The sequence below is a fragment of the Engystomops pustulosus genome, chromosome 8 (assembly GCF_040894005.1).
Source record: "Engystomops pustulosus chromosome 8, aEngPut4.maternal, whole genome shotgun sequence".
NCBI classification, from domain to species: Eukaryota; Metazoa; Chordata; class Amphibia; order Anura; family Leptodactylidae; genus Engystomops; species Engystomops pustulosus.
This window is the reverse complement of record NC_092418.1, coordinates 112,955,784-112,977,758: the sequence shown is the minus strand read 5'-3', so window position 1 is coordinate 112,977,758 and position 21,975 is coordinate 112,955,784. Positions and strand designations below refer to the sequence as shown.

At 44.6% G+C, this 21,975-nt stretch overlaps 1 protein-coding gene across 11 annotated transcripts in view; it reads left to right on the top strand.

Annotated features, from left to right (window-relative positions):
- R3HDM1 (R3H domain containing 1) overlaps positions 1 to 14,243 on the top strand; it is an 81,705-nt gene extending 67,462 nt beyond the window's left edge. For 8 of the 11 annotated variants that reach the window (XM_072122254.1, XM_072122258.1, XM_072122257.1 and 5 more), the window contains 10 exons: positions 3,212 to 3,481; positions 3,958 to 4,081; positions 7,199 to 7,359; positions 7,457 to 7,608; positions 7,699 to 7,802; positions 7,946 to 8,115; positions 10,411 to 10,555; positions 11,494 to 11,576; positions 11,855 to 11,939; positions 13,227 to 14,243. In XM_072122254.1, coding sequence (XP_071978355.1) covers positions 3,212 to 3,481; positions 3,958 to 4,081; positions 7,199 to 7,359; positions 7,457 to 7,608; positions 7,699 to 7,802; positions 7,946 to 8,115; positions 10,411 to 10,555; positions 11,494 to 11,576; positions 11,855 to 11,939; positions 13,227 to 13,594 — 1,662 coding nt within the window. In that variant the 3' untranslated portion in view covers positions 13,595 to 14,243. Of the gene's footprint in view, positions 1 to 3,211; positions 3,482 to 3,957; positions 4,082 to 7,198; positions 7,360 to 7,456; positions 7,609 to 7,698; positions 7,803 to 7,945; positions 8,116 to 10,410; positions 10,556 to 11,493; positions 11,687 to 11,854; positions 11,940 to 13,226 lie in introns of all 11 variants that reach the window. The other 3 variants (XR_011849475.1, XR_011849476.1, XM_072122260.1) reach the window with 3 other exon arrangements.
- Positions 14,244 to 21,975: the final 7,732 nt, after the last annotated feature.

Genomic DNA, 21,975 nt, shown 5'->3' with positions numbered 1-21,975 from the left:
TTTTTTTTCTAATGTTTGTGTTATTGTTGCCTTTTGATCATGTAAGATTCCAATTGACCTAAACAGGACTGGTAAGCAGGTACCTGTAAAACTTGCGTATAACTCGCCTGTGCCGACCCAGTGTGTCCCTGGAGGATGTGCACTGGAAGCATTTTTCACCTAAAAAATTTAGAGGTGCATTTAAAACCTTACAGATCTCTATGGATGCAGCGATATGAGTCCTAACTAAAAGGATCCGAATTTACAGACCTGCATCTGATGCACAACCCCTCGCTGCATAATAAATAGAAGAAGATTGATGCTGTGATTCGTCACCCAGGGCACCCGTCTGGCGGCCGGGGGAGATGACATCCACCTTTCATGGATAAATCTTCTTTTCAGGGTTTTTTTTTTTTAATTAAGTGAAATTGTTCCGCTGCGCTGGGATTTGCGCTTCATTTTTGTGTGCGGAGGTTTCCTGGGAATTTTCTGTTTAGACTTTTGCATCTTTATTTATTTATTTTTTTTTCCTTTTTAAATGTATTAAAAATAATCCTGGAGGACACAAGTAATAAATGTTTCAAGTTTGAATGGCATCACCGAACAGGTCGACTCGAGTGCAAATACTTAATGGGGGCATAAAAAAAAGTTTAGAAAAATTACCTTGGCGACTACAATTTTTTTTTTTTTTTTACGAATTACATAGAAGAAAAATAGAAACAAGCAAAGAAGTGTGTTTTTTATTTTTTTCTTCTCAAAAACAAAAAGATAACTCCCCATCTAGACCAAGTTCTAATCTTTACGAAGAGTGTCTGGCTTATAAATGCATTTTACAGTAGTATAGAAGCGGTCCCCTACTTAAAAATGCCCGACTTAGACGACCCCTAGTTACAAACAGACTTCTGGATGTTGGTAATTTACTGTACCTTAGTCCCAGGTTACAATGATCAACTGTAACAGTTATCACCGGCGTCTGTAATGAAGCTTTAGTGTTATTTTTGGCTTTTATGGCAACCCCAAATTTTTTAAATCCCATTGTCAGAGAGACCAAAAAAATTGTGGCTGGAGTTACAATGATAAAATATACAGTTCCGACTTGTATACAAATTCAACTTAAGAACAAACCTACAGACCCTATCTTGTACGTAACCCGGGGACTGCCTGCACTGTAATAGAATTTATACAGTCTTAAAAAAAACAAAAGACATAATTAAAATCGAAAAACCTCAACCTCACCAAGATTTAAGAGTACAGAAGATCATCCCTCTTTAAAATACAAATTTTTTTTTTGTTTTCCTTACAAAATTCAAAAAAATTTTTTATTCCCCATTATACTCAATGGAAGGTGCCCCCCACTTGCAAAATTGTACAGTCTGCCCAAGTACACCTTCAAACTTCAACCTTGACAAGTGAACTTTTTACTGAAATTATCCTGGTGTATTCCATATACAGGCAGGTAGTCCCCTACTTAAGCACACCCAACTTACAGACAACCCCCAGTTAAAGACGGACCCCTCTGCCCCCTGTGACCTCTAGTGACCTCTCTGGATGTTACTATAGTCCCAGGCTGCAATGATCACTGGGGCAAAATATTTTTTTTTTTTTGGAATTAAAATTATAAAATGTACAGTTTCGACTTGCATACAAATAAATCCAACTTAAGAACAAACCTATGGAACCTATGCTGTATGTAACCCGGGGACTGCCTGTATATACATTATATATAGTTCAGCGCTGTATACACTGCTTGTATGTCACATAATTTTAATTCCAGTTTTCAGTTTTTCTTGGATAACTTGTGCGTTTATAGGCCCGGAACTCTTCTCCTTCCCGTTAGGATCCATTTTTTTTTTTAGATGGATTGTTCTATCCAGTATCTTTCTAATTACATCCGCATAACTTCAGTCTTCAAATGTCTCTGGCAATAGGAGTCTAATGATGGCAAATGAGGTGAATCGGAGGATAAAAGAGCGAATACTGTAATCCCTTCTATAACTTGCATAAACCGTTCACTATCTTTTTTTATTCTTTTGTAATTTAGTTTTTGAGTAGGTTTTTTTATTCAAATTTTTTTTTTTTTTTAATATTCTACCTCATTGAAATTATAATTATATAAAATCACCATAATTACCCCCATGGCTCCGGTAATCACCTATTTTTTTTTTTTAAGGACTTTCATTTTTATGGATTGTCCGAGATTTTGCTAACGCAGTCCGAAGCGGCTCTGACAGCGTTATCTATTTTCTTAATTATTTTTGAGCTCGGGGGATGTGTTTTGCATTGTTCCCGGATACTGTATGAACATCGCTACGCTAAGCGGTTTTTGCCATCCTCGGGGATGGCGGAGAAAAATTATGATGAATCAACGTTACTTTAATTGTCAAGGTGTTAATTAAGCGGGAAACTTCTTTTTTTTTTTTTTTTTTCTTCTATAGAAGACATTTTGTCAACCTTTTTTACCGTATTATCTTTTGTATAATTTTTTTTTTTTTTTTTTTGTTCCTTCGAAATTTTGTTCATTTTTTAATCTGCTCTAATAATAATAATATAAATATATATAATATATTAGTGCTTATAACAATTGCTTGTTAGGATTGGTTTGAGCCAGGCTTTACTTTAATTTTTTTATTATTATTCGTGTTTTTTTTTTTTTTTTTATTATTTTTAATTTTTTTTTCTGAATTAAATTTTTTCTGATGTCCTGACTGAGAGAATATAAATGTGACTGATTTTTTTTTTCCAGTAAGGTAGTACAGGCAGTCCCCGGGTTACATACAAGATAGGTTCCATAGGTTTTTTTTTACTTAAGTTGAATTTGTATGCAACTCGAAACTGTATATTTTATAATTGTAGTTCTAGACAAATTTTTTTTTTTTTTTTTTGCCCCCGTGACAATCAATTTCAAAAATTTTTTTTTGCTGTAATTGGACCAAGGATTTTCAATAAAGCTTCATTACAGACGCCTTACAGCTGATCATTGCAGCCTGGGACTATAGTAACATCCAGAGAGGTCACAGGGGGCAGAGGGGTCTTCTGTAAGTTGGGTGTCCTTAAGTTAGGGGACCGCCTGTACATGTATTTGGAATCTGAATTTCCTTTGTGTTCATTATATGTTCACTATAGATCTGTCCTGTGTGTGTATGTATGTATGTATGTATGTATGTATAAATATAATTTTCTTTTTTATGTACATAAAATTTTTAAATTTTTTTTTTTTTTTTCCAATTTATAGCCAGACAACCTGGGCTCTCAGTTTAGCCATATGAGTCTTGCCAGACAGCCTTCGGCAGAGTCTTCGGACGCTCATTCGACCATGTTCCAATCCACTGTGGTGCTTCAACCTTCTGCCCAGTCTGGCTACATCATGGCGCTCCCACCTCCCCCTCCTCCGCCACCACTCGGACAGTCTGTGCCACCCCCCAACTATTCTGCCTCCAGCCAGCCTGTCAATCCTCCAGTCCTCCAGCCGCAGGGATACATCCAGCCCCCCTCCCTCCAGCAGGTACGGGGCTCCCCGGGGACGCGCGCAGGTGCTAATGAGGGAGATGTCAGGAAAGGACACTTGGAGCTTCTAGTGCCTGTTAATGGTGAAGTCTCTCTCATTAGTGGAATCTAGTTGTGGGCTTGAAGGTTTATTATGTGACAACAGACTAATTTGCGGTTGTTTCGATTTTATGGGCAGAAGTGGAGATGGGAATTATCAAATTTTCTTTTTTTTTGGGGCTAATTTTTGCATAAGTTAATATTTTCTGGTACTGAAACAGCCCTGGAGGCAGCTGTACTGAAAATGTTAATATTTTCAACATTTGCGATATTGCGGATCATCGTTATTAAGATCACAATGACATTGGATAAAACATAACATGGCTCAATAGTTGGTCAATTAAAATTATATATACATTTTTTTTTTTTTTAATTTTATCATAAAATGTATTTAACATTTTTTTATTTAATTTTATTTTTTTTCTAATGTCTTAGATGCCAACCTGCTACTGTTCTCCGACCCAGTACCCTCACTCCAACCAACAATACCGACCCGTATCGTCAGTCCAGTTTAGTTCGCAACCAAACCAAACACTGCCACAAGCTGCCCACCAAACAGGTCTGTATACAACTTTTCCCTGAATTTTGCCCCAAACACCCCCCACCCCCCCACTCTCCTACCCTCATAGCTGTGTGTTGGATATGGAGCGGCGGGATGCGGGCCCGGGGCGCTGTATGAGAGGGATTAAGTTTCTCACAGTGAACCGGTCTCTTTTCCAGCCACTTTCTCTTCTTCGGGATTGCGATGATACTCATCAACGCTGTGATAGGAGGATATTTTTTTATTTGAAGACTATTGAATGGAACGTGAAGCAAAAAAAAATTGACACAATGTACACCAATATGCAAATAAGACTTTTACTTTTTAAATACTAAAAAAAACAAAAAAAAAAAACAAAAAAACTCCTCTCTCCCAGGAGCTTTGTCCTTACTGTCCAGTGTCTGAAAAACAACTGGCTGGAGCTTCAAGTCTTTTTGTTGTGCTCCGTCTGTAGTAGAATAAAAGTTTAGCCTTGCTCTCTTCAGCCACCCATTGGCCACTAGAGATGAGCGAACCCAAACATCAGGTTCTGCGCCCTCTGTTCGGAAGCCCCGGGCGTGTTAATGGGCAACAGAGCAGCCAATGGCACAGCTTTGCACCCCTAGCCATGGTTGCCATTGACCTGGTGGACACCCATCAAGCAAATCCTCCAGGTTAGGTGGAGCTGCCGGACAGAGGATGTTGAACCTACAGTTCGGGTCCGCTCATCTCATTTGGCCACAGATGGAGCGGAGCAGCAGGACATTAACCCTTCTCTGCTGGATTTCTGGAAAACTTGTTATTTTGCTGAATTTTCTGTATTCTCCTGAGGCTGTGTCCACACATTGTGTTTACCGCACGCGTTTATAAACGCACTGGAATAGCTAAAGAGTGATTTGCCTAATTAAACAGCTGTTAACACTTGCGTTAACAAATGCATGCGTTAACAATGCGTTGACGATTGCGTTTTGTAAACACGTGTTAACAGCTGTTTAATTAGGCAAATCACTCTTCAACTATTCCGGTAAACGCAACGTGTGACCGCACCCTGAGGACGCCTTTGTTTATGTTCAGATATTTTTTTTTTTTTTTTTCACCTATGAATATTTTACCCTTTAAATGATTAACCCACGGTGTGCCACTTTGATTCCTCTTCCGTACTAATACAGTATTATTTAGACTTATAAGTGTTTGGTACACCAGCGGCAGGACAAACGCTCAACTTGCTGCTCCAGCCATTAGTAAGAACAGGACCTTCATTCTCCCGATTGGGGATCCCAGCCGTTGAAGCCCTCACCAATCAGCTTGTTATCTTGTGGGTAGGGGTTAACGTGCGAGTTTGGTAAAAGCCCTTTAAGTAGCATAGTGATCCCCAAGTTGCCACATGCAGGCACCGTAGATGCCCAGGGTAATCCAGGGAATCGTCATATAGCTGCCGCTCATGCACATTCTCTTCCACGCGTCGTCAGTCAGTTTCACTTACAGTATGAATGGTGGATCTTCTACTGATCTCTTCCGCTGTTCACGGTGACATCATGATATTTGTGGTGACATCACAGGTCCCAGCTCAGGAGGAGGGGGAATATCCTTTGAAGGGGGCAATAAAAGCTTTTTCAGACTAACAAGGTCACAGTGAATGTGGGAGAATGCAGACGTTTTCCAACCCACTTATGCAAATGACTTCTGTTATTGGGGACTTTTTGGGCACTTATCAGACCATTTACAACCCCTTACAAGTGTGTTTCTGCATCGGTGTGGAAGTCTGAGTGGCCCTTTTATTGCAGAACCTTTTGTGCCATTATTGATATGTAAATGAAATTCTCTGTTATTGTGGAGCTGAATGCGCGGCTCGGCTCTCATGTCATGCGCCCCGGTCCGGGGAGTGTTACTTGAAGCGTCTATTGATGAACGGCGAAGGGTGTTTTGTTATTGGAACGGGGTCAGGCTGAGAATTAAACTGATCTATTATTACAACGCACACAGAGAATTGGATTGGGGAAGATTGAACTTGTGAGTCTGTCGACCTCCTCCGGACTGATGTCTTGTCTACACTCGCAGGCAATGTGATATGGTCTGTACAGTAGCGTAGTGGAGCGGTCTACTTGGCATATATATAGATTACAGGTTGGAAGTAAATCATGTACTGTGACTTGCATCTGCATTAAGGTGAACATCCACGGTTGATCGGGTTACCTGCGCCCATGAGGGGAAAGAACTAAGATCTGTTTAACCATCCATGTGCTGCAGCCTTGATTAAAAAAGCTTTATAGCTCTGTTGAAGTGAATGCAATTGAGCTGTAATACCCCATGCAACCTTTAAACTAGTGTGGTGCTGTTTTCAGATCTGTGCAGGTGTGAAAAACTGCATGCAAATAAGTCTGAGGGGCTCCAGGCTCCATTAACACCTATGGAGCCTGGAGCCCCTCAGGCTCAATTGTATACAGTCCTTCATCCTGGTGGTAGATTTTTGAGTGATGGAAATAGCCGAGAACAGAGAATGTGAGTGCTGGAAATGCCTGAACACTGTGCTCTCCGCTGTTTTAGTCTCTCCCATGGAGAGAGCAGCAGGACACGTCCTGGACCTGCCGCTCCAACCATTAGAGAGAATGAGATCCATGTTCTTTAAATAACTGGAGGTCTCGTTCTTGGGATCCCAGTAGTCGGACCTGCACTGATCATCTTGTTATCCCCTATCCCGGGGATAATTTTGAAAAGCTAGGACAACTCCCTGTAAGGAAGCTCCTGAATCACACCACACACAAGTGAGGCACTTTATAAGTTTTCCTGACTTGCTTTTCCTGGTATTTCCAAAGAACCCTCCCCCCCCAGCGCACTATGGCCATTTTTTCTGGTGCACTAGTTTTCTTCTTTCATCATCCTATATAGGGGCAGTGCTGTGCACTTATGTAAAAACACAAAAACTGGTGCACTAGGAATCGAAGCCCCGCCCCCAGTGCACTGCGAAGATGATTTGTATACAGATATAAACATCAATTCCTCTATGTAATCTGTTCGGTTTCGCAGCGATCTGTAATATTGAAGTGTTGGTTTTACTTGTAGGGTGTTTTGGTAGCGGATATGTTTTTAGTAGATTATTCGTCCAGCTCTTATTACTTTTTATTTCCTTTATACATATATATTCTCTGTCTGTTGTAGCTTATCCTGCAGTAATGCCCGGCCAGCAGCCAACCTACCACCAGGGCATGGTCAACGTGCAGCAGCCTCAGAACCAGACGTTGGTGAGCGGGCAACACGGCAACCTTGCCAACCCCATCCAAGGTGTTATGGTGCAGTACTCCTCAGTGCCCTCATACCAGGTAGTGTGATAAAGCATGAATGATACTTTGCCCGCTGTCCCGTTAGCGCCTCACATTGTAGTTTTGTTATAACTAAACGGATGCACTTGTTTCTTAGGTTCCCGTTCGGCAAGGCTCTCAGTCCGTGCCACAACAGCCATATCACCAACAGGTGCTCATTCCTAACCAGTCCCACCAGGGGCAGCTACCGACCAGCGGGATGCCAGTCTACTACAGCGTCATATCACCAGGGCAGCAGAATAGCCTGAGGTCTGGACCCTCGATATATAAAATACATCCCACACCCTATGATATAACCTCTATCTATATATGGCAACTGATGCATCTTGTATTCTACAGCTCCTCCGTGGGGTACATGCAGCATCCAGGATCTGACCAGATGCCATTTCCAAGGGCAACATCTCCTTGTAGCTCGCAGCCGCTGCCGGGTCCTCAATGTGCAGGTATATAATTAACTCTATCCTATATTTGTATCCACCTGCAGCGGTGCGGTCTGTATTGCTCACAGCAGAGGACAAAGTTTTATTATTACACATGGGTGGTGTTCTGCCTTATACAGAATTATTTTTATATTCTTCTCCGGCAGTACCAGCGCCGCCCCCTCCCGGTGGAATGGTAATGATGCAGCTCAATGTTCCCAACAACCCACCACCTCAAACACATTCACCTCCTCACTGGAAGCCAAATAAATATTATTGTGACCACCAGAGGGCTCATAAAACGGCCGAGTACGGAGGCTTCGATCCGTCTACCCAGGTAAGGGCGTGCGGGCGGGCTAGCGTTCAGCCCACATGGAGCACTTAACAACTCACAGACCCTTTGCAGGAATAGTATAAATAACGTCCAGTATTGTTAATGTAAAAATACCGCAATACTCTGCTGTATAGTCCACAACTGTATGACCTCTGTGACTTCCTGATAGTCAAGGGGGTACAGCTCTGGTTTGGCACTGCAGACCCTCCTTTCAGTGCTAGGGACCACCTTATGTGTAGGGGAGCTGTACTGACCCCGTTCTTTTAGAGCAGAGCAACTTTAGAAGAAAGGCAGAGCTACACTAGTTCTGCAGACTGGTCCAGGCCCAAGAGGTTGGGAACCAATGGACCAAAATATAAGTTTAATCCAATATTGAAATGGAACTTCCCTACAGAAGACTCTCTGGACGTATAGTATGTAAAGCAGGGGTCTCAAACTCGCGGCCCGCGGGCCAACTGCGGCCCGCGGGACAATATTTTGCGGCCCCCACCTGGTCGCGCTGCATGGAGAGGGCTCACGGGCTGAGCCCTCTCCATAGCCGGTAAGTCTTTGCTGCATATTGCAGCAAAGGCTTACCGGTAACACCCGCGATCGGTGCTAGCACCGATCGCGGGTGCTTTCACAGCGATGGCTGCCGACAAAGCTGCCGGCAGCCTCAAAAAGATAGCGGCGCATGGGCGCCGCCATCTTACCTGGGATCACCGCTCCCCGTGACGTCATCGGGGGGCGGAGATCCGTCTCCATGGTAGCCTCAGGTCTTCCGAAGACCCGAGGCTATTTCGTTTTAACCCCTTCATTACAATGTGCTGATAGCACATTGTAATGAATGAGGAGGAAAATCTCCATATACTGCCATACTGTAGTATGGCAGTATATGATAGGATCGATCAGACAACCTAGGGTTAAAGTACCCTAGGGAGTCTGAAAAATAGTATAAATAAAAATAAAAAAAAGTTTAAAAAAAAAAATAATAATAAAAAAACCTAAAATTTCAAATCACCCCCCTTTCCCTAGAACTGACATAAATATAAATAAACAGTAAAAATCATAAACATATCAGGTATCGACGTGTCCGAAAATGCCCGATCTATCAAAATATGATGACGGTTTTTCAGTGCGTTTAACCCCGTTACGGAAAATAGCGCCCAAATTCGAAAATGGCACTTTTTTGCCATTTTGAAATATATAAAAAAATCTATAAAAAGTGATCAAAAGGTTGTACAGTCCTAAAAATGATATCATTGAACATATTATCAAATTTCGCAAAAAATGACAGCACCCACAGCTCCGTACACCAAAGTATGAAAAAGTTATTAGCGCCAGAATTTGGCAAAATAAAAAAAAATATTTTTGTACAGTAGGTTTTAATTTTTGTAAATGTATGAAAACATTATAAAACCTATACAAATTTGGTATCCCCTTAATCGTACCGACCCAAAAAATAAAGTAGACATGTCATTTGGGGCGCTCAGTGAAAGACGTAATATCCAAGCCCACAAGAAAATGGCGCAAATGCATTTTCATTGCATTTGGAATTTTTTTCCTGCTTCCGAGTACATGGCATGGAATATTTAATACCATCACTATGAAGTGCAATTTGTTACGCAGAAAACAATCCATCACACAGCTCTTTACGTGTAAAAATAAAAAAGTTATAGTTTTTTGAAGGTGGGGAGTGAAAAATGGACATGAAAAAACAGGAAAGGGCCCGTAACCGGTTAATCCCCTTCCCTCCGGTACTTGAAGAAGATTAAGTCGCCGCTCTGAACGCACTTGGTGCAGGCCAGAGCGGCGACTTCATCTTCTTCGATGGGAGGGACACGGGGAGGCAAGTACCGGGTGGGGGGGGGGGGGGGGGGGGGAATGGAGTGTCCCTGACTGGGCTCAGTGCGGTAGGAGCTTGGGACCCCTCGGTACACAGGACGCGTTCATAGAGAAAACACGTCTCCCAGCTTGGGGCTTTCCTTGCACTGGGAGACGCCATGACATTTGAATCTGAATAATGATATTTTGTAAGTGCATTTTGTGTGGAAAACTTGATGCGGCCCAGCCTTACCCAGAATCTACCTGCAACGGCCCCCAGGTAAATTGAGTTTGAGACCCCTGATGTAAAGGGATGTATGGGTCATCTAGAGTCTACGTTCCATGCGCTTGACGGGGTCTGCTGGTATAGTATAGGTATATAGGTATGAGAATAACACGTTTGTGGTTCTATATAGGCTTCTGTATTATAGGCGAATAGGTCTGCAATGAATACGGATGTATAGGAGTAAAGAGATGTCGTTTTTGTCCTTGCAGCACAGTTCACATCTAAGCAGTCCGCTAACGTCGCCCACGCAGTCGCCTGTTCCTGTCCAAATAACCAACATGAAAAATATCCGCCCCGGTTTATCGCATCTCCCTCTAGTTCCACATTTTTCTAGACCGTTTGCTCCAGGACAAGGTAAGGGGGTCATTTGTTCGTCTTTTACAGTCGCTCACTGTGCACCCATTAGACCGGGGGGCAGAAATCCACCCATAAGGTGCCCACACTCCTGTAATAAAGGCCTGTTCAGATGACTGTATTGTGGCCATATTCTGCATCCTATATTCTTTCCTGGCTGCAGGTGTAGTGCATTCAGCGGTGAAAGCTGAAATTCCCTTTTCGGTGTGTGCTTTTCCTTGAGATCATTTAGATATTCCCAGGGAATGGCATCTAATACCTTAGAGGGGTTGCCCGAAATTTAAAGGAAATCTACCATCAAAATCCATCTTGATAAACCAGGGACATTACTCTTAGATCCAGGCACGGGACTGTGGGAATCTTCTTATATGTGTTATCCATGACCTCCTTCCCTCCGAAAAAGGGAGTGGATGTAAGGAGAAGACGGCACAGAGGGGCTCTGATAACCTTCCCCCCCCCCCCCCCCGGGGTCTTCGGGCTCATTAGCATAAATTTTAAAAGTTGATGTTAGAAGGAAGGAGGTCATGGATAACAAATATAAGAAGATGCCACAGTCCCGGTGCCTGGATCTGTGAGTAATGTCCCTGGGTTATCATGCAGAATTTTGATGGTAGATTTCCTTTAAATATCATCCCCTATTAACAGGATGTGGGGAAAAAAATGCTGATTGATTGGGGTCTGACTGCTGGGATCACAATGATAGTGGGCCTTGTCCTCATACAGAATAGAGGCAGGTCAGGTAGGAGTTTCTCCACCCAATGTTTTCCTATACTCCTCTATATGACTGCAGGGAGGCGGCCGGTGATGGTCCTCTGTGTATTTGGAAAGGGCTAAATCTTGGGGTTTTGGGGGTGAATAACACAACATTTGTAGTTCCCAACATTCAGGTCACCGCCATCTTATACGTTTCTTTCTCTGTCTTCTTTTCTTCCTGGCAGGTGATACAAGATATCCGTTACTTGGTCAGCCATTACAATACAATGCTCCTCAATTAGTACACGGACATATAACAAGTCAACAGGTTTATAATCGCGTTCTTGATCCTACATTTCACATCTAGGATTAAAATGAAGACGTCTCAGGGGATAAAGTTCTCTTTTATATAGATACATAGGATCCAAGTCACTGGGGGTAAAAGAATGAATGTTTTCCCATATTGCCTATCAGTCAGATAATGTGTAATCACACGGGCACATAGCTATAGATACAGATGTAGACAATATATGACCATATGAGACTCTAACCTCTAGCAGTTGTTCATGAAGGAAAAAAAAAAATTCTCCTTTGTGCATGTTCTAGGGTCAGTCTGGACACAGACATGGAAATAGAGGCAAAAAAAACACCAAGAAAGCTGCTTCCACCGACCTCTCTGCGGGTGAACCTGGTATGTTTCTGTGTACATACCCCTTTCTTACATGTCAAGTGTGTGCGATAATAAAAATTTGCAAATAGTCTCGAGTTTTAATACAGAATCAACTGTTTTACATATACAGCTTCCATGCTGGGTTGTGTGTCTCCATGGTTACAGACTACAAACCTATACTGTGTAGTCAGTTGATGCAGGGATGTCTTACTCTACTACCCTCCCCCCTCATCTATACAACCTGCGAGGTCTGACTACTCGCAGGGGTGGCACAAGGGACAAATCCTTGCATTGATTCATGGGACGTAATGGGGCTCATTTACTTACCCGGTCCTGTCGTGATCCAGTGGCGCGTTCTCCGACGAGGATTCGGGTCTCCCGGCGATTCAGCAAGCTCGTGCGTCCAACTTCCTGCAGGTGTCGCTGCTGCGCTGAGGTCCACCGAAGTTCACCATCTTCTCCCCGGTGCATGTAAGTGCTTGATTTTGCGACACACTTCGTTTTTTAAATTCGATCGAGTGCCAAAATCCCGGTGGAATTCGCCGCAAAACGGAAAAAGTTGGGAAACCCGACGAAAGTGCGGCCGCGGAGCCCTTAGTAAATGAGCCCCAATATGTATATAATCACACCTTGCATGTTTCATGTCCCAACCCTCTCATCTATACCTTTTACCCTTCTCTCACTAATGTCCTCCTGTGGGGTCTCATTTCCTTCCCATGAGCCATTAATGATGCCTCCCCCCAAGGTGAATACATGTCCATCCAGTGATCTGCCCTCTAGTTCTTCCATGAAAGGGATTGGAATTCCCTATAATAACAGCCTCAGGGTGTCCTATCATTTCATAAAGTTCTCAAGGACCAGGAACCAATTCTGAATACACTGGCCAAACATCAGTGGTTTATAAGGGTTTGCTGACCTTCAGATGTGGGAACATTTTAACATGCCCAACACTTTGTTCTGAAGGGACATTGGCCATCGTCAATGGTGTAGATTAGAACACATGAATCTTTACCTAAATTGCATGATTTCCATGGGACATCAAGGGCGGCCAACTCAGAAGTGCTATTGATTGTTGGGAACCTTCTGGTAACTTGTGTTCTTCTATCCTTCTGATCACTGGATGTTCCATTAGGTTGGAACTCCAGTATTTGGGAATGTATCTTTTCAAGAGCCCAGCTAGGACATTGGTCACAGTTTTATATATCTACCTACTGTTCACATGAAATGTGTCTACTTGCAGAACATACTGTTGGAGCTCCTGGCCTTCCATGTGTAACCCAAATACTGTCATTGTCTTCTTGTCTGCAGTTGTTGGGAAGGTTCTAGAAATCACAGAACTGCCTGACGGAATTAGTCGCAAAGATGCAGAAATGCTTTTTGGTGAACTTTTTAAAGTAGGTGCTAAAATTCGGTGGCTCCGGGACCCTCGATCGCAGCAGACCCCACATCCACATCATCAACACTACTGCGGGATTGGAGAGAGCCACACGAGTACTGAACAAGCCAGCCCCTCCTCAGACTTGGCCTCCACCTACACCATCGTCGCGACCTTCCCCACCGTATCGGCTGCTAAGAATGCACTGAAAGAACACAATAATATCATGAACAAGTTCAGACTGAGAACGAGCAGAAAACCCTACGACCTTCACATCCTCGAAAGAGCCAGCTCTCAGTAGACGGAGAAACGGGGAGGAGTTCCTTCTGTGTCCTCCCTCGTCAGCCGATAACGATTGGCCTCCGGAAGGGTCTGTGTGTGTCTGCAGAGATGCAGAGTATCGCCACAGCAGGCTAGAGCATCCTACAACACCGGCAGAGGGTCCCCCCCCATCAGTAGGACAGACCTCCCCCACCATTGCCCCTTCCCCTTTTATAGCCTGTTTGTTTTATATTTATATTTCTGTATCGGACCCAAAGTTCTCTTGTACAGAAAAAGAAAATGTGTTGTTCATAATGAATGCCCATGTTGAAAAGAGAAAAAAAAAAAAGACGAAGAAAAACCTAAAAAAAAAAAGTCTGTTTTCTACTTTTTCTTTTTTTTTTTTCCTAAGCCAGCACTTTGTCATCCACTTTACTAGAACAGGGTGGGGAAATTATTGCTGCACTTAAAAGAAAAATCTATATACATAGATATATATTATAATACTAATAATAAGACCTATTACTGTTTTTGAAGAGATGTCCAAGTCCTGGCCGCCCTCCGTCTTCCAAGGGGGGGAGGGGGATGCAGGTAAAACGACGGACCCTCTTCACTGTGCCCTTCATAAGTTATATACATTAAGGCTTTGTGAAAGTTCATTGTAAATAAATGGTTTCTCACGAAAGTCATTTCTCTTTTAGTTGTGGTTCAATTTTACTTTTAGTTCCAAATAGTAGAGGAAGGGGTTAAGGGTTTGATGAAAAATTTTTTTTTTCGGAACTTAATGCTGAATACAGGAAGTTGCAATCAAAGGTGGAGCTTACGGAGAACTATTCAGGTCATCCACCTGAGGGCAGCAGAATATCTCATGAAAAACTGCGGGCAGCGACTGTGCTGGCAGGTGGGCGGCTGGCTTCTGTAGAGAGGGCTTGCAGACAGGCCTGGTCAGCACAGCAGGGGGGCCCATTACATAGCAGGTAGCAGGCACTACTCCATGGCAAGGGAAAAACCCATTAATAAAATTTGGTTCTGCCATCGATCCAAAGCCCCTGTGCTGCGTTACGGCATCTGTATCTGTAGTTAAGCCCAAGGTTGTTGTAAAACAGGTTCCCCCATCCTCTCACACATCGGGGGCTGGTGTAATACGAGTCCCCACCTCTCACACATCGGGGGCTGGTGTAATGTGAGTCCCCTCCTCTCACACATCGGGGGCTGGTGTAATACGAGTCTCCGCCTCTCACACAACGGGGGCTGGTGTAATTTGAGTCCCCACCTCTCACATATCGGGGGCTGGTGTAATACGAGTCTCCGCCTCTCACACATAGGGGGCTGGTGTAATGTGAGTCTCCGCCTCTCACACATCGGGGGCTGGTGTAATACGAGTCTCCACCTCTCACACATCGGGGGCTGGTGTAATACGAGTCTCCACCTCTCACACATCGGGGGCTGGTGTAATGTGAGTCTCTGCCTCTCACACATCAGGGGCTGGTGTAATGCGAGTCCCCACCTCTCACACATCGGGGGCTGGTGTAATGTGAGTCTCTGTCTCTCACACATCGGGGGCTGGTGTAATGTGAGTTCCGCCTCTCACACATCGGGGGCTGGTGTAATGTGAGTCTCTGCCTCTCACACATCGGGGGCTGGTGTAATGTGAGTCTCTGCCTCTCACACATCGGGGGCTGGTGTAATGTGAGTCCCTGCCTCTCACACATCGGGGGCTGGTGTAATGTGAGTCCCCGCCTCTCACACATCAGGGGTTGGTGTAATGTGAGTCCCCGCCTCTCACACATCGGGGGCTGGTGTAATGTGAGTCCCTGCCTCTCACACATCGGGGGCTGGTGTAATGTGAGTCCCTCCTCTCACACATCGGGGGCTGGTGTAATGTGAGTCTCCACCTCTCACACATCGGGGGCTGGTTTAATATGAGTCTCCGCCTCTCACACAGCGGGGGCTGGTGTAATGAGAGCCCCCACCTCACACATTGGGGGCCAGTGTAATGTGATTCTCCGCCACTCACACAGCGGGGGATGAATTCGAAATATCCCCCTTTTTCAACGTTTTTGCCCAAAAATGGAAAGGTGTACAATTACAGCGCCATGACCAAAATTTTAAATTTCAAATCAAAAATGTAATTTTTCTGGAGGAATTCAAATCTGCCATTAAAAAAAAAATGGGTTCCTGTGATGCGATGGTTCCTCACCCATGAGGGATACGTAAGGTCAATCATCTTTTTTATTTTTATAGACAGTTCCTGCGCCTTCCAGAACCAGCGGGTTGAGTTGAGTTAGAGCTGCCCACACAACCTCCAGAGGTGGCACAACCCCAGCTCTACGCCTGTATACAGGAGACCGCTACCAGCTCTCATTTGATATAACTGATTATAACTGTAACTGATCTGTAACTGTAATCCGTAACTGATTATATTGGGCTAAAGTCGATCCAGTAGCACATATATACCTGAATGCGGATGTGGGAATTCATGGATCCAGAGAAAAGAGCAATTGGTTAAATTGTACATGTAATTGCATTAAAGGGAACCTGTCATTGGGAGCCCTTTTTCGTGCTCCCCCGTGTCACCACAGAGAATAGTGTACACATTGCCAAAGAATTTTATAGTAAAACTGTCTTTTTCCAAAAAAAATGTTAGATGAAATTTGATCTTTCTGTATGCAGAGCTGTGTCCCTAGTCCCATGGGAGTGGCCAGTGTGGAGCGGGGCAGACATGTATGACGTCCTGAAAGGGGAAGCAACAGGAGGAGGAGATATGGGGCACATGGGAGGTTTCTTTAAAATATGAAAATGATGTATGACTGAGCAGTTTCCTGAGGGTGGGGAAAAACCATTCCTAGGGGACTAGGGGCACAGCTCTGCATACAGAAAGGTAACCACATGACCACTGCAAAACTGTGAGTGGGTGGTCGAGCATGTGCACAGCTGCTCCATTCAGAATCTTTTGGAGAACCATTAGGAGAAGTAGGGAGCTAACGTTCATTGATGCCACATTGTATGATGTTTGTTGCATGTTATGGTCTATCGTGTCTGTCCTGAGATGTTACTCCTAAGCTACAATAAGGAGAGCCCAGCAGTGGGAACTTTAATACAGTCATCCGAATTTAACCTTTCAAGGAAACCTACCAGTGGGAATCTACTTATTAAGGTAGATCCAATGATAGGTTCTTCCTAACGCCCTAAGGGTAATGGCACACGTGGCGTTTTTTGCCTGTTTTTAAGCAGTCCTTTAAAAACCGCATGTATTTTTTGAAAACGCTTCCATTTTTGACAGGTTTGACCAATTCTCTTAATTGAAACTGGTCAAAAATGGATGCGTTTTTTGATTGACTGCTTAAAAACGGGCCAAAAACGCGGTCAAAACGCTACGTGTGCCATCACCCTAAGACCTAGAGCATCTTTTCTCTTACTCTTTAGTACTTACCAACAGCTGAGTCGTCTTGTGGTGTGGAGTAGCCTCTCTGGTGTGTGGGAGTAAAGGCTTCTCCACGCCCCAGTAGCATGTTCTGACCCACCAGCTTGCAGATTACTTGACTGGCGATACACATGTGCGCTCTGCCGCCGGCGCATGTGCAGAGCCTGAAGAAGCCGGCGGTGTGACTACGACTTGTGCACAAGAACGAGATGTTTCAGGCACGCTCCAAGGATGCAGAAGGACCATATAGGCTACTGGGGACCGGAGCAGCTCCTACACCCCGGAGAGGCTACTCCACACCTCAAGAAGACTCTGCTGACAATTTGCATATTAAAGTTTATATCAGTTTAGGAAGGAAAGCTTAGGGCGTATAAGGTAGGTTCCTGACAGTAGGTTTCCTTTAAAATGAATATATCAAACCTTGGAATGCCTCTACACTGGTCTGTAAGGGAGTGTGTGAGGTTTAGAATCCATCTTTTAGCTGACAGGTTACCTTTAACACCAGCACCACCTCATTAATTTATATAGTAAAGTACCCTCAGTATATAGGTAGCCCATACCAGGTAGCCTAGGCCAGTACATGCCCCCAGTATATTCTTAGCCCATGCCAGCACATGCACCCAGTATAAAAGTAGGCCCTACCAGCACATGCCCCTAGTATATATTTAGCACATACCAGCACATTACCCCCCTAGTATATATTTAGCACATACCAGCACATGCCCCCCTAGTATATATTTAGCACACACCAGCACATACCCCCCTAGTATATATTTAGCACATACCAGCACATGCCCCCCTAGTATATATTTAGCACATACCAGCACATGCCCCTAGTATATATTTAGCACATACCAGCACATACCCCCCTAGTATATATTTAGCACATACCAGCACATACCCCCCTAGTATATATTTAGCACATACCAGCACATGCCCCTAGTATATATTTAGCACATACCAGCACATACCCCCCTAGTATATATTTAGCACATACCAGCACATGCCCCCCTAGTATATATTTAGCACATACCCCCCTAGTATATATTTAGCACATACCAGCACATGCCCCCCTAGTATATATTTAGCACATACCCCCCTAGTATATATTTAGCACATACCAGCACATGCCCCCCTAGTATATATTTAGCACATACCCCCCTAGTATATATTTAGCACATACCAGCACATGGCCCCCTAGTATATATTTAGCACATGCCCCCCTAGTATATATTTAGCACATACCAGCACATACCCCCCTAGTATATATTTAGCACATACCAGCACATGCCCCCCTAGTATATATTTAGCACATACCAGCACATTACCCCCCTAGTATATATTTAGCACATACCAGCACATGCCCCCCTAGTATATATTTAGCACACACCAGCACATACCCCCCTAGTATATATTTAGCACATACCAGCACATGCCCCCCTAGTATATATTTAGCACATACCAGCACATGCCCCTAGTATATATTTAGCACATACCAGCACATACCCCCCTAGTATATATTTAGCACATACCAGCACATACCCCCCTAGTATATATTTAGCACATACCAGCACATGCCCCTAGTATATATTTAGCACATACCAGCACATACCCCCCTAGTATATATTTAGCACATACCAGCACATGCCCCCCTAGTATATATTTAGCACATACCCCCCTAGTATATATTTAGCACATACCAGCACATGCCCCCCTAGTATATATTTAGCACATACCCCCCTAGTATATATTTAGCACATACCAGCACATGCCCCCCTAGTATATATTTAGCACATACCCCCCTAGTATATATTTAGCACATACCAGCACATGGCCCCCTAGTATATATTTAGCACATGCCCCCCTAGTATATATTTAGCACATACCAGCACATACCCCCCTAGTATATATTTAGCACATACCAGCACATGCCCCCCTAGTATATATTTAGCACATACCAGCACATACCCCCCTAGTATATATTTAGCACATACCAGCACATACACCCCTAGTATATATTTAGCACATACCAGCCCATGCCCCCAGTATAGGGGTAGCCCAAACCAGCCCATGCTCCCAGTATATATATTTAGCCCACACCAGCCCATGCCCCCAGTATATATGTAGCCCACACCAGCCCATGCCCCCAGTATATATGTAGCCCACACCAGCCCATGCCCCCAGTATATATATTTAGCCCACACCAGCCCATGCCCCCAGTATATATGTAGCCCACACCAGCCCATGCCCCCAGTATATATGTAGCCCACACCAGCCCATGCCCCCAGTATATATGTAGCCCACACCAGCACTTGTCCCTAGTATAGAGGAAGCCCATACCATTGCATGCCCCGAGTATATATGTAGCCCACAGCAGCACTTTCCCCCAGTAAATAGATAGCCCATACCAGAACATGCCCCCAGTATAAATTTTTCCCATACCAGAACATGCCCCCGGTATATGGGTAGCCCATACCAGCACATGCCCCTGTATATATGTAGCCCATACCAGTGCATGATCCCAGTATATAGATAGCCCATACTAGCACATGCCCCCAGTATAAATTTTGCCTATACCAGCACATGCCCCCAGTATAAATTTTGCCCATACCAGAACATGCCCCTAGTATATGGGTAGCCCATACCAGCACATGCCCCTTGTATATAGGGAGTCCATACCAGTGCATGCCTCTGTATATATGTAGCCCATACCAGCACATGCCCCTGTACATATGTAGCCCATACCAGCACTTGCCCCTGTATATATGTAGCCCATACCAGCGCATGCCCCCCAGTATATAGTTAGCCTATACCAGCACATGCCCCTGTTTATATGTAGCCCATACCAGCACATGCCCCTGTATATATGTAGCACATACCAGCACATGCCCCTGTATATATGTAGCCCATACCAGCACATGCCCCCTGTATATATGTAGCCCATACCAGCACATGCCCCTGTATATATGTAGCCCATACCAGCACATGCCCCTGTATATATGTAGCCCATACCAACACATGCCCCCAGTATATGGGTAGCCCATACCAGCACATGCCCCCAGTATATGGGTAGCCCATACCAGCACATGCCCCCAGTATAGAGGAAGCCCATACCACCGAATGCCCATAGTATAGAGGTAGCCCATACCAGCACATGCCCATAGTATAGAGGTAGCTCATACCAGCACATGCCCCCAGTAAATAGATAGCTCATACCAGAACATGCCCCAAGTATAAATTTTGCCCATACCAGAACATGCCCCCAGTATAAATTTAGCCCATACCAGCACATGCCCCTGGTATATGGGTAGCCCACATCAGCACATGCCCCTGGTATAGAGGAAGCCCATACCAGTGCATGCCCATAGTATAGAGGTAGCCCATACCAGAGCATGCCCCCAGTATAAATTTAGCCCATACCAGAACATGCCCCCAGTATAAATTTAGCCCATACCAGCACATGCCCCCGGTATATGGGCAGCCCATACTAGCACATGCCCCGGTAAATAGATAGCCCATACTAGCACATGCCCCCAGTATAAATTTTGCCCATACCAGAACATGCCCCCAGTATAAATTTAGCCCATACCAGAACATGCCCCCAGTATAAATTTAGCCCATACCAGCACATGCCCCCGGTATATGGGTAGCCTATACCTGCACATGCCCCTGTATATAGGTAGCCCATACCAGCACATGCCCCCGGTATATAGGGAGTCCATACCAGCGCATGCCCCTGTATATATGTGGCCCATACCAGCACATGCCCCTGTATATATGTAGCCCATACCAGCACTTGCCCCCGGTATATGGGTAGCCCACACCAGCACATGCCCCCGGTATAGAGGAAGCCCATACTACCGCATGCCCATAGTATAGAGGTAGCCCATACCAGAACATGCCCCCAGTATAAATTTAGCCCATACCAGCAGATGCCCCCGGTATATAGGGAGTCCATACCAGCGCATGCCCCTGTATATATGTGGCCCATACCAGCACATGCCCCTGTACATATGTAGCCCACACCAGCACATGCCCCCGGTATAGAGGAAGCCCATACTACCGCATGCCCATAGTATAGAGGTAGCCCATACCAGAACATGCCCCAAGTATAAATTTAGCCCATACCAGCACATGCCCCTGGTATATAGGTAGCTGAAACCAGCACATGCCCCTGGTATATAGGTAGCTCAAACCAGCACATGCCCCTGGTATATAGATAGCCCATACCAGCACATGCCCATAGTGTAGAGGTAGCCCATACCAGTATAAATTGTGCCCATACCAGAACATGCTCCCAGTATAAATTTAGCCCATACCAGCACATGCACCCGGTATATGGGTAGCCCATACCAGCACATGCCCCGGCATATGGGTAGCCCATACCAGCACATGCCCCGGCATATGGGTAGCCCATACCAGCACATGCCTCTGGTATATAGGTAGCCCATACCAGCACATGCCCCCTGTATATAGATAGCCCATACCAGCGCATGCCTGCAGTATATATGTAGCCCATACCAGCACATGCCCCCTGTATATAGATAGCCCATACCAGCGCATGCCCCTAGTATAGAGGAAGCCCATACCAGTGCATGCCTGCAGTATATATGTAGCCCACCCATACCAGTGCATGCCCCTCAGTATAGAGATAGTACCTACCAGCACATGCCCCTAGTATATATGTAGCCCCTAGAAGCACATACCCCTAGTACATGCGAAATCTGATGGCGCAATATAAAGATTTATTATTATTTTTTGGAGTCTCCCCCCAGGGATTAGTGAGGTCATAATTGCTTAATTCTAAACCCCTTTTTCAGTGGACATTCCCTTTAAGATGCCAATATCCCCTATATATTCAGGTATATAGATCACAGTACACATTGTGCGGTCAGGTCTCACATGTCTATGATATTGCGGTCAGGACATGACAGGGGCTCATGGAGCCCCCACCAGCTGACAGCCCAGGGGCCACAGCACCAGGGGAGGAATCACTT